This window comes from Elephantulus edwardii, unplaced genomic scaffold (genome assembly GCF_000299155.1).
Source record: "Elephantulus edwardii isolate Elephantulus edwardi_28Jun2011 unplaced genomic scaffold, EleEdw1.0 scaffold00003, whole genome shotgun sequence".
NCBI lineage: Eukaryota > Metazoa > Chordata > Mammalia > Macroscelidea > Macroscelididae > Elephantulus > Elephantulus edwardii.
In genome coordinates this window covers 28,561,210-28,574,950 of record NW_006399753.1, presented here as the reverse complement: position 1 = coordinate 28,574,950, position 13,741 = coordinate 28,561,210, and the positions used below count along the sequence as shown (strand labels likewise).

Sequence of the window (13,741 nt, the reverse complement as noted above, 5' to 3'; positions counted from 1 at the left end):
ATAAATTCTTATTGTTTTGACATTCAAAGCCAGAAAATTTTATACTTTATTAATATATTAGTATACATCTGAATATACATTTGAAAATATTCTCCATTAGTATGAAAAGTTTGTGAAGCTGAGGTGAAGAAGTGCAGAATTGCAGGGACCATTTAACAGCCGTCTTGGGCCTCTGGGGGTGTGGGGTGGTTGCCTTTTGAACTTCCATTCATAGATGTTGTGCAGGATGGAACACTGACCTAAGAGGAATAAAGCAGATTCTGTACTCATTGGTATAAAATGGGACAGCAGTCTAATTTTCAATTTTAACTTTTGGTTAATTGCAAATGCTAGCATTTAGTGTCTATATGTTCAATAATTGGTAAATCATCAAGAATAAATGTTCACTCCACCATGAAATGGAAAAACGAGAGTTGTTATTTCCACAACAAACAAGTTAAATAATCCATTAACACATCATAGTCTTTACAAAATTACCAAATGAACACAAAGAAGAAGAGCAAAAACAGACTGCAGGACAAGCTGTTAAGGAGCATTTTTAGCTAGATTAATTCCGACTCCCTTAATTCAATCTCCCTTGGCAAATGAAGAAAAGCAAATTCCAGAAACCAATGAATCTTACAAATTTTTGTATTGGTGGTATCTAGTAACTTGAAATTCCCCTCTCATTAACCCCTTATTTAAAATGGAAAAAGCCAGCCTTGATTTTGGAAATACTTTCCCATGAATGAACTAAAGAATAAAATCGATGACTCTAAAGTTATAACTGTAGCATCATGAACACTGTTGTTCTTCTGTGCTGACAAGTCAACTGCCACTTACAGTGACTCTGACCTTTGACTTATCCTGAGCCAACCTCACCAGCTCTGACACACCTGACCATATAGATACAGTCACTCATTGAGGGCCTTCCTCTCTTGTGCTGATTCTCCTCCTTTCCAAGCATGGTGTCTTTCTCCACAAGGACTGGCCCTAACCTGGTAAGATAGATGTTCCAAGTATGTGAGATCAAGTTTCACCCTTCTTGCCTCCAAGGAACACCCTAGTTTCACTTGCTCTAGAACACACCCTTTTTTGTTTTCTCTCTTGGCAGCTCGTGTAATATTCAATATTCTACTCTGGCACAACAACTCAAAGGTAATGATTTTTCTGTCATCTTTAGTCACTATTCAGCTTTCAGATGCATAGGAAGTAATTGAGAAGCCCATGGCTTGGATCAGGCGCACCTTAGTCTCTAGACTACAAAGACTTTAAGTTGATGCTGACTCGTGGTGATCTATAATGAGAGAATGGCAGGAGAACCATAGGGTTTCCAAGGCTGTAGTGCTTACAAAATCAGACTGTCCAATAGTTTTCCTGGAGAGGGGCTGGAGGGTCAGGACAGTTGACCTTTTGGCTAGCAGTGAGTGTTTTAAGTAATGAGACAAAAAAGTGATTTCTATGAAGTGTTTTTTTGAAAAGCATACATTTCAAAATTTAATTCTTTCATTTCTAATAAGCACAAGTGAAAGAAAAACAATAAAACAAGATTTCCTAAGTAAGCTGAAGTTCCAGCCTGTTTAAGGAGTATAATAAAAAATCAAGGGGCTCTGGTGTCACAGTCCACCGTGTGTTGTGCTGCTAAAATAAGCCATGTGTCTCTGGAAGTTCAAACTCACCAGTGGTTCTAAAGGATAAAGATGGCATGACTCCTTCTCTTAAGATTTACAGGTCTGGAAATCTAATTGGGGAGGGGGGGTTGTTATGAGTTGGAGTTAACTTTTGGCAGTGAGCTGTTTGACTTTTGGGTGTTTTTTTTTTTTAACCCAAATTTTTAAATCTGTTAATATAAAATATATTATGAATCTGTATTGTTGTGTGGAGATCTGGTAGCCTTGTAGCAAGACACTGCACTGAAATCCTAAAGGCATGCAGTTTTAATCCACCAGGTGCTCCCTGGGAGAAGGACCTGCAGTCTCCCCCTGTGTGATCAACCGCCTCTGATAACCTGCTGGAGGGTCAGCTGTGGGTCGGTTCCAAATCTATGGTACTACAGTACACAACAACAGTTGTTTGTGTCACAGAAGTTGGAGCTGACTCATAGCTGACCCTTTAATAAGTTTTCAGAGTCACTTAATCATATGGGAGGAGCCTGGCCACCTTTCTCCTGCAGGACAGCTCTAAACTATATCTTATACACCAAACATTGTACATTTTAAAAAATTTGATTTTTGTCTATAGTTAATTTATTTAGATTCATAACCAAACACTGACAAGAAAGGAACTGAAGTACAAACATTTCTGACTAGCAACCACTTCTTACCACTAGGCCACCAGAGCTCCCTATGTAAATCTGAGAAAAGGCAAATAAAATTGGCAAACATGGCTTGAATTTGGGTTCCTTGAGCAATACAGTAATTAAGAAAAGTCACCCTCAGGGGAAAGAAAAGTTCATCTATACCTTGTTTAGTACCCATCAGGAATTTGAAGAGTTCTTTCTAAATATAGTCAATGAATAGTCAGGTAATGACTTTTTGTAACCTTGTACCAAAATGTCTCTATGCTGAAGAATTTTTTTAAAGAAAAAAGCAAAGTTGCCAAAGCTCTATATAGTTCTCATGATTATTTTAAAAATAAAGAGAGAAATCTCATTTTACATATTTGAAGAACATATTACTAGCATGAGAAGCCAAGTAAACAAAGAACTGACAATATTTGAATCTTTAAACAAATAAAAGAGATAAATATTTAATGCCCTAACATAAAAGAATGATAATAAAAAGCAAATGTATAGATAATAAAATTTACTAGTGATTAGCAGAGGTGAGGGAGGAGGAAAGGGAGGGTAGTTATGATAATAGAAGTATCATACTGATTAAGAGTGGGGTTGCAAAGGCAATGATTTTAACCGTTCTATCCTTGTAACAATGTTGAACTGGCAAAAGTCCGAGATATACACAAACATACACACACACACACCAAAGGTAGAAAAAATGAGTAACTCTTTAGGCTGTGTATATACACCCAAAAACCATATGGAATTTGATTTCTTAGTTTGGAGGGTTAGGATGATAGTTTCAAGAAGCATCCCAACTGACCAGCAAATAACAAGCTTAATGCTTCTGTTCTACCTAACTCCTTGAAAGTACCCAGGGAATTAATACTTGTAAAGGCCATGATCACAATCACGGGTCTAAACTTATCCAGAACAAGAGAGCAGAGAGAGTGTGTTAGGAGTAAGAGGAGGAAACTGAATGGCCTCCCCGAACAACTACCTCCTTTGCCATGAAACTAGCTAAGTTTTTAAAGCACTGGTGACCTAGTGGTAAGAAGTTTTGTTAGCAACCCAAAGGCAAGTGGTTTGAATCCTTCAACTACTCTGAGTGAGGTCCTGATGTGCATCCTTTGAAAACCCACCAGAGGGTCAGCTATAGCAAAGCCTGACTTTTGATATTATTGAACATTTTGAGCAAAGATCCAACAACAGCATAGTGATCAAAAGAAAGAAAGAAAATGCAGACTAGAATTTCAATTTCTCATGAACATGACTTCCTAGTGCCATGAAGGATGGAGAAACTCTTGCATTGAAGAACTAATAAAGCTTATATATAAATGGAAAATATTCCTTGATGGAAGCATATTCCAAACTAAAAATCAGTTTAGCTCAAAGATGAAAAGGAGGGTGAGAAAGGTGGCACACCAGTGCTGTGCACTGGTGCATGTAGAAAAAGGGGCACCTGGCATTAAATTGGTGTATGGTTCACCATGTGCACCTTCAATAACAACAAAAGAGATGCAAGATGAACCAAATAAAAACATACTATTGGCTTACAAGTCAAAGAAGTTCACTGTAGCTTTAGTTTAGAATAAAAAAAAGTTAAACATACAGCAATGAGTAGCAAACAAGCTATGGCACAGTCATATGTCCAAACAGTATAGTCTTAAAGATTATGAACCTAAAAGGAATGTGGTGAAGTGGAGAGCTTCAGCAAGATATAGGCTAATGTTTTATTTGCACAATATTCCACTTTTGTAAAAATATGCTTTCACACAAAGAGTGATATAAAACAGCAATCTATAAACAGTGGTTATCTCAGGGATAAAAAAATTACTTTCCTATTTTAAAAATTAGATCATTAAAGTTTTATACATGAGCAGATAAAAATGAGATTATTCTATAAGCGCTGAGTGGTCAGAATCTATTTAACCTATTTTAATGTCATTTTATATCCATGCTGTACCCTTATTTTCACGTCTGATACAATAAGTGGAAAATTTATTTTAATTATTATTGTTTGAGATTTTTACCAAAGAATAAAACCATATTTACAATAAAGCTAATTCTAAAGAATAGCATTTAATAACTTAGTATTGTTATTAATACTAATAGGCAGGGGACCAGGAGAGGCCTTAGTTGATCAACTAAATACAGGAAACAAATATCTCATTCCAGAGAATTACCTGGTTTGTATATTTTGTTAAATTGTGATTTGAGTGAGAGTTTACAAAGGAAATTGGTTTTCTATTCAAGCATTCACGTACATTTTGTTTTATAGCATTGACTGCAATACCCACATTACTGATTCTCACATCCTTCCTGTAATTCTCATTTCTTTCTGCTGGTCCTTCTATACTATCCCTTCCTGATTTTGTCCTTGAGGAAATGCTGCTGTTTTGACTCCAGTTGGTTGTTCTAAGTAGTGAATGCTTTCCTGGCATACTGGTCACCCTTCAATAAGGATTACATCTCAATATAGAAAAACAAACAAAGCAGCCAAAACAAAAAAAAAATCCTTACAAGTGGCCCCCAAAGCAACATGAATATAAATGGAGAGAATACTGGAATTGTCTTATTTCATTTTACAACTGACACCCATGGAAGCAGCAGTCAAGAAATCAAACAATGTACTGCAACGGGCAAATCTGATGCCAAGGACCTCTTGAAATGGCATCAGAACAAAGATTCCACTTTAAAGACTAAGGTGCACCTGACTCAATCTATGATGTTTTCCATTGCTTCATTTTCATGTAAAAGCTGGACAGTGAATAAGGAAGAAGCATTATTGATACCTTTGAATTGTGATGGTAGGGAAAAATATTGAATATACATGGATTGCCAAAAGAATAGTGTCTTAGAAAAAGTGCAGCTAGAGCATGTTCCTTAGGAGGAAGGATGATGAAATTGTGTTTCGCATCCTTTGGGCTTATTATCTGGAGGAGCTGGGGAATGCTGAGGATCAGTGGGAGAGGAAGGTATTGAACAAGATGGATTGATACATGACTGCAAAACTGGACTTCAGCAGAGCAGAGAGTGGGAGGGAGGTGCAGGACCGGGCCGGCTTGCATTCATGCATTAGGGTTGTAGCCAAGTTAACGGCACATACTACTACTACTACTACCACCACCACCACCACCACCACCTGCAGCTGAAAGTTGGGTGTGTTTTGTTTTAGGTTTGAAATGTGATAAAGGTTCATAATTTCAGGAGTTCTACCAATTTCTATTAGATCCCTAGGCCTGGTAATTTTTATGATCTTTTTTCCATGAGTTTTGTTCCACATGCCCCCATCCCTATTTCCAGGATCTCCTACTGTGATCCCTTCCAAGCAATCAGCAGTGGTAGCTAGGCACCAGTTAGTTCTTAAAGAAAACAGAGAGATGAAACAAAAAACTGGGCAGGATTCTTGGTAACTTATCCACTTTTTTTTTAACTTCCTTATAAAAATCTATCTAACCAAAGATCCACTTCTATTTTGAAGAAACATGTACTATCAGCGCTAAATAGCATCTGTCAGTTTACTTTCAGAATATTTTGTTTTAAAAAACCTATTTTCTATCTAAAATAGAATAACTGGATTTTAACTAGTTCAAAGGTTGTCAGGGGCCAAAAGCAGTCAAAAGAGTCCTTGTGTCAACACTGGTTTAACCTTATGATAGATTCCATGATTTGTTTTATTAATTTGCTGATTCATACATGAACCTTAGCATCAGATGCCATTTACAGAGCCTAAGGCTAGATGGATTAACTCTCTATAAGAAGAAAAGACTAACCTCCATGCCTGAATGAGTGTCAAATGGGGATAAGGGACAAGCTGTTAAGAAACATGAAAATACATGGCATCCCCATGAATATATTTACACCAGAGCAATCAACCAGATAATTGTTCTAATATGAACCAGACATTATGATGAAGGGTAATTGCTCTCGTATGAACCACATCCATAAGGCAGGTTCATACCTGGAACTAAACTGGGCATTTGGGTGCCAAGATACAGGCAAGCAAAGAGCCAATTTTCTGTTGAACAATCTACACTTACTGTCAAAATCATTGGGGACTTTATCTGGCAATGTAATTACTGTTCTATGAAAGTTTGATCAGGATTTAAAACAAACCAGGAGAAATTGTTGAATATAGGACAGAAAAATGGGACTTGAGTAAAGTCATAAGAAACTAGAGCCTGCTTGCTTTCATTTTTTCACCACCCTTCATCGTTTTTTAAATATGTAATAGGTGTACAGGAAAAAAGTACTAAATATAAATATACAGGCAATGAAAGCAAACATACATACAAAATACACTATCTGTGGCAAACTCCAATACCCTCTGGGGCTCTTTATTTAAGATAGTTTATTCATTGTAGATTTTTGCATTAATTAGGGTATTTAAAGCTAGTGCATTAAATGATATATATTCTAATGACTGAGGGACTGTCTACTTCCAAGCCTCTCAAATCCTCAACAACCTTTCCCTCAAGGATAACCCTTGTTGTGATTGTTACTCTTTGAAATAACATTTCTGCCTATGTTTACATCAATGAATAAATCCGTTTAAGGCTTTCAGAAATACATGCATTTGATAATGCTTGAGATTCCATTCTTTTAATATACTACATATTGAGCTATTATGAAATATTCAGATCACATATATTTGAAGTTAATGCAAACATTATTTTATATACATCTATGTGATGTCTTGTTACATAGAAATCTGTATTTTTTTTTTAAAAAGGACATAGAACTATACCTAGAAGATAGTTCTCTTCTCCAAATATCTTCTAGGATATGTCCTTAAAAGAAAAAAAACAACCCACACAAATAAAACATGTTTCCAAGCAGCAGGACTCACACAGAATGTGAGCACTGAATAAACACATGGAATATTCAAGAAATATACATACACGCCTTGAACGTAGTGCAGACAGAGTGCTCCTTAGAGGCAAGGATGGCAAAGCTTTGTCTCACATATTCTGGGCATGTTGCTGGGAGAGGCTATCCTTTGGGGAGGGATATCGTGCTTGGAAAGGCGGAGGACCAGAGGAAAAAGAAGACACCTCTCAAGGATATGTGTTGACACAGTGACTGCAGCACTGGGCTCAAGTGTGTCAGAGGTGATGGGGGTGGCATAGGATTGGACAGGGCTCAGATCGGGTGTTCACTGTAAGTTGTAGTTGACTCAGCAGCACTAATAACAATATACCTGGAGGTTAAAGTGCTGGTCAAAGAAAGCAATCAATGTGACATTTAGTAAAGCCTGCTCCCATTTTTAATAATGAAAACTGTGTAATAATTTTTATTTTTAAAAATATTTTATTTTAAAAATATTTGGAACTAAAAAAAATTATCTATTTGGAACTGGCACTAAAGGGAGCCTTGTAAACTGTTGGGCTGCAAGCCAAAGGTTGGTGGTTCAAACTCTATAGCTTCTCTGTCAGAGGAAGACGAAACAGTCACCTCCCATCACAACTGGCAGCCTGGGAAACCTGATGGAAGGCTGCTGGGAGTGGGATTTAACTCGAGGATAATAGACTTGGCTTCTGGAGTTTGGACACTAAATACTCTCAAAGAGTTATCAATCAGCTTTTACTGAAAGAAAATTTTAGACTCAATAGAACTTGAAGTAATGAGTAATGAACAGGATACAATTATAGGATTGATCATCACTAAGAGCTTGTTTTCTGTGTTGACTCCAATCCAGCTCCTTCTGGCAGCAATGGAAGTTTTATGTATGAAAGGACTGCCAAAACAGGGCCTATAACATACCAAATGTGCGGCTGCTGGCTGTACAATCCTGTCAGCTTAAAAGGCATTTCCAGTGCAAGGAAGAGGTTTCTGCAATTACTTCATTGAAAATTATTCCTACATCCACTGACTGAAACCAGTTTCCATGCAGTTATTTGATTCTACTTTGGGCTTAATATGACTGGCCAGAGGCTTAATTTTATTTCTTTTGAATCCTCAAGTATTTTTATCCAGTGCTTGGCACATAACAAAGAGGCTTGTTAGATTTAGTGAGTTGAAAAGCTTTATTAGATCAGTAATGACTGATCTGAAATTCATTCCAAATTCTGAAAACTAGAGAAGCAATATTCTTAACTGAGAATATTCAACTTTCTTTAACTGGGGTATTTTCCATAAAACACAAATTTGTCAAGACCAACTTGCATCAAATACTGCATCAAATGCTTATGCTACCTGACACCTAAATTCAGACTCTGCAAATCTACAAAATTCAAATCTCAGCCCCTGAATTTGTCATGTGTCCTCATCTTCCAGAAGCGCTCACTCCACCATCACCCCCTTTCTCTGTGTGGCCAGGATTGCGAGCACTAAATCATCTGTGAAGAGTGAGGTCTTCACATGTTACTGCGCATGAATACTCGAGGATCCTGGTTAGGGCAGGCAAATCCAGTTTAAGGTCCAGAAGGCCTGTCACCTATCTTTGTGGCTTGCCTGTTATTTGCAGTTAATTTCTGCCGCACACAATGTTCTTAATGTTTATTGAGCTTAATGTTGTTTCCTTAACAGATCTCTCACTCTTCTCTAAATAGCTTCTAAAAATGATTAGAGAAGGAATTCACAAAATGAAATGCCGAAGGAGTCAGTGGAATAAAGATTACTATTCTTCTCTTGGGTGCTGAGGTCTCTTGAACCAAGAGGATATATATATAGTAGAGAAGAAAGGAGAAGTCCAAGGGCTTCAACAAGTCCAGGTGCAACACTTGACCACATTCTATTTCAGTGGATGAATGGGTTGGAAGAAGAGTATCTCAGCAGATAATGCCCTGTGATTGATGTTCCTGAGGAGAACATCTCCTATATTCTGCCAGTAAGGAGCTAGAGAACTTGAGCACAGTAATATAAAGACCAGAAGTTCTTCATTTAGGTGATAGCCAAATATTTTTAGATTTTCCCTATTTTGATGGTTACTTTGTTCTGTTAAATTTATATAATCTTCCTCTAAAAATCCACATATGAATGTTATTTTGATCCCTACAAGCAGCACTTGGCTGCTAACAGAAAACTTCAAAAAGCCATTCAAAAAGCCATTGTGTGGGGAAAAGATGTGGCGGTGTGCTGCTGGCAAACCCATGGGACAGTTAGACTCCGCTTCAGGGTTACTATGAGCAGGAGTGGCCTCAACAGCAAGGGGCTTGGGTTTGGTTTTCAGTTACCACAAGAGCTATGATGGAAATTTGATGGTTTCTATCTTGAGTGTATCTTTTCTAGAATAGGAAAGCATTTTCTTTTCAGACTCTTCCTTGCTGTGCTAATGTAGTTTCTTAAAAGAGTCTAAGGCACTTTCTATATATAGTTACAGAATAATGAACAAAACCCATGTACAACACCTGGCCCATGTATTGGAAAATAGACCTGACATCATTTTAAAGCTCTGGACTTTTATTTCACAAATGACCTTGACATTCTGGTTTTTCCTTCTATTCAGATTAAATGCAAGGGGAAAAAAACCCCAACAAAAACAAATGAAAAACTCCCTTAAGTATTAATTTGATGATGTTGAAAATAAGCCTAATGTTACCCAATTAATAAAGAACACTTACCCTTTTCAATTTGGCGGCAGCATCCCCAGAATGTATTGCAGTCAGCAAACTCTGATGGATCTCTTCTGGGTCAGAGCTCTTAAAGGTCAATGATGGGGAGTCAGTAGGAGTTGATATTTGGGAATTCTGTTCATTATGAGCAGAATTATTTTCCTACAAAAAAAGTTAAACATATAAATGAATGCCAGGAGAAGAAGAGGTACTTGTGAAGGGGGCTGGCAATCAGCATCACTAGTTTAAGAATCAAGATTTACCACAATTAGTATTTTAAAAACAGGATAAACTATGAACCAAAATATTGTTTTTTGGTGGAAAAATACACTAGATCTGATTTTTTGAAGATAAACAGATAGTTATTTTGTATCATGGTTTAAAAGGGATAAAAAAATTACAATAAAATTATAATGCATATTTATTATCTTTAATTTGCCTATGTTATTCAATGATATCATTTCCTCAAATTTTTCTGCATGAATCTACACAAGGAAATTAAAAATAAAGCCCTTTTCTCTTCTTCCAAAGAGCAACAGAAGATGTGTCTGGAAGGGGGTGGGTGTGGTGGGGTGGGGAGAATCACAGCACGAGAAATGTTATAATCCCCTCCTTGCTTTTTAAGGCGATTTTGATAACAGAAGTTGCTGATAAGGATGGCTATACTGCAGAAATCAAGGGATATTCTACTGTTCTGCATGCAAATGAAGAAGGAATTAGTTTTAGCCAGGAACAATGTAGATCAAAGTGTGCAGATGAGGTTACATGCCGGACGGCCAAGATGTTTCCTGGAGAATATTTTATTTTGCTTTGTGGTTTAATTAAGTGTTGTTGGGTAGCATGAAGTAACCTGACCCATTGTCTTTTGTATTACCTGAAACAGCTGGAAGCTGGATATGTTTCCTGAAGATTTCTCTCACTACCACACAGCTCATTATTTATGCAGCAGCAAATAATCCAGAAAAATACCCCAGCTCTCTTTTTTAAGCACAAAGGTACAGCAGTGAACCAGAAAGAAAATTCCTATATATATGAACCTTAAAGTTTGGTGGGTGTTGGCATGACTATAAGACTCTGAAGACCAGCCAGATCTAAATGGGAGGGTCTACATCAAGATCAAACACAAAGGAAATAAATGAGATCTTGGCACTAGGGTACTAAAGGAAACACACATTTTAGCCAGAGGTTCATTAAGCTTGAAAGCAGGGACAGTGCTCAAAGAATATGAGAGGATGGCATCACCTTCCCCTCGATCATAACTCACTGCTTACCTCCTGTCTACGCACTGCTTATGAACAGCTCTCTTTCTCAGCCATTGGTTGTCTCTGTTCACATATACAGGGTGGAAAATGAGGATACTGCCTTCCCTATGTGAATTATGCTATGTATGGTCAGAAGGCAAAAGGAAGGAAACTGCTACTTTCTTTACTTTGATGAATGCAGTAGGAGTCAATGTGAGACAAATTATGTTAATTTCTATATGGAGTTCATGGGAACAAATCAATAATCAACAAATTTCACAAAAAAATAATTCCTTTTCAAGGTTGAAATAGATTCATTCATAAAATCACTCTTTTGGAAAATACAAGATAATCAAATGTTTCCCCTTAACCTTGGTTTATTCTAACATATATTCTCATAAAAGAAAACCAAAATAATATGCTACACAAAATAGCTTATTTTCTGTTTCTGGAAGTGACAGAGTCTAAGCACTAATCATTTTTCTTTACTTTCTCCACTCTCCCACTGAGATGGGATTAGATTGAAAGAAAAACAAAAAAAACAACCAATAAAGCACCACCACCAAAAACCAAAAGGAAGTAGATAATGAAGAATCAAAGATGGTAAATTCCTCGGGAAGAAATATCTAATAACTGATTTAACTGGCAAAGTTATGAAGTAATCTGAAAACTTTCCTTTTTCAAACTGCCAAGTAAATTTCTTTATAAAAGATGAGTTAAACAGAGCTTAAGCAATGGCTGGGGGTAAAAAAAAAATACATTATCTAAATCAAGCTTCCATTGTTTACGAATGGTATTCCATTCCAAGATAAAACAGACTTTGTTCCCAAGTAAAGATCACTATATTATACACTATGCAACCTAATAAACATTCATGTAAAATATACAAAGAAATACTCTCCAGTATAAACATTACTTTGAAATTACGGGAAAATTCTTTACTTGGCAATATAGCTAAGTGTTCTGTTATTCTAGGAACGTTTAAAAAAGTTATATAAAATACTTCTGGAACTGTCATACCACTATGAAAAGAGTCTTCAAACATTATCACAGTAAACGTGTATGAAGTATTTTAAAACTTGCATAGGGAATATCTTGGTTTATGCTGTGAATGTCATCTTAGTTTGACAATATTGCTTGAACCTATCAAATTATAACACTCAGTGGAGCAAAAATGAAGCCAACAACCTCATATATTGCAAAATTAATTAGGCTAAAAAGTAAAGCAAAACATCTCCCATTGTGTTGACTGTAACTCATGGTGGTCCCACGAATTAGAATGCAACTGTTCCCGAGGGCTGTCAGGCTGCTCTTTCAGGTCACTGGCTACTCTCCTGAGCCACCTCAGCTGGGAGGGAACCTTCAACATTCTGGTTATCACCCAAACTATCTGCAATATCCAGCAATTATCAACATATATAACAAACTGCAAAACTGACAATGGATTAACAAAAAAAAAGGAAATTTTAAAAAGTATGTTTGTTAATGCAGCTTTCAATTTCAGTTTTTGCAAGCTACAGTATTTGGGAAATTGAACTTGCATGTCAATGCTAGGAAATACACAGCTGAGAAATCTCTGGTTACTTTGATCTAGTCTTTGATGCTGCTTATGCTCCCTAATAAAGCTTTTTTTACTTTGCCACTCTGTAGTCACCTTTGAATTGAAGATAATAAACTAAATCAGAACATCCAGAAAAGTTATTTTCAAAAATGGCAATAAGAACAGCACAGGAAAACAGTGCCAGAACTATTAACTGGTACACTATATAAATGTATAAACAAAGAATAATACCCTTATATAATGGTGGAAAACAAAACTAACCAAAACCCGAAGATTGCCATGTATTCGATTCTGACTTTTATATGTGTGGGATTGCTCTTCAAAGACATTGTAATGGTTGATTTTTCAGAACCATATTGTCAAGGTTTTGAACATACACCATGGACCACCAAGAGAACAAATAGTTCTGTCTTAGAGAGGATGAAACCAAGTTTTTCCTTGGAGGCTAGAATTTTGAAGTTCCATCTCACATGCTTAGGGCATGAGGCCAAGAGGGATCAGTCCTTGAAGGAAGGAAGGAAATCATTCTCAGAAGGGTGGAGGGACAGTACAGGAGAGGAAGACTCTGGATGAGGTAGAGTGACACAGTAACTAGGATAATGGGGTAGGTGTCTCAGAATCTGTGAGACTGACTCAGGACATGGCTAGCTTCAGAGCTACTGTGTACATAGGGTTGCTATGATCTGCTGGTGACCTGATGGCACATAACAACACTGCCATCTTTCTTCTGAGGTATTCTTGGTAGACTAGAACCACTAAGTTTTGGTTTTCAACCAAGCAATTAATTGTTTGTATAATGGAGTAATCCTTGATAATATTACAAGAGTCAAAACTCTCAGATTAAATGATATTTTGTATACTACTCTTTTCCATTCCCTATAGTAACTTGCTATCAGATTAATAAATTCAAAGTAACCTACAAACATACCAACGTTCTTGTAAACCCCCATTTTGCCCATATTTTATAGGAATCTGAATACGTATTGTTAAAAAGAAATCTTTACCTTATCGGTGGTACCGAGCTGTGGAATGTTCACAATGTCAGTCCCAGAACTAGACTTCCCTTCCTCTGTGTTGACGGGAGATAGGCCAGACGTACCATCACTCAGTGACTCGTTGGGGACAGCAT

General features: G+C 36.9%; 1 protein-coding gene across 1 annotated transcript in view; it reads right to left on the bottom strand.

The window, feature by feature from the left end:
* Positions 1 to 152: 152 nt before the first annotated feature.
* COBLL1 (cordon-bleu WH2 repeat protein-like 1) overlaps positions 153 to 13,741 on the bottom strand; it is a 75,635-nt gene continuing 62,046 nt past the window's right edge. Inside the window, exons 14-16 of the mRNA XM_006879484.1 lie at positions 13,617 to 13,724; positions 9,820 to 9,972; positions 153 to 239 (exon numbers count right to left, since the gene is read on the bottom strand). Coding sequence (XP_006879546.1) covers positions 153 to 239; positions 9,820 to 9,972; positions 13,617 to 13,724 — 348 coding nt within the window. The remainder of the gene's footprint in view (positions 240 to 9,819; positions 9,973 to 13,616; positions 13,725 to 13,741) is intronic.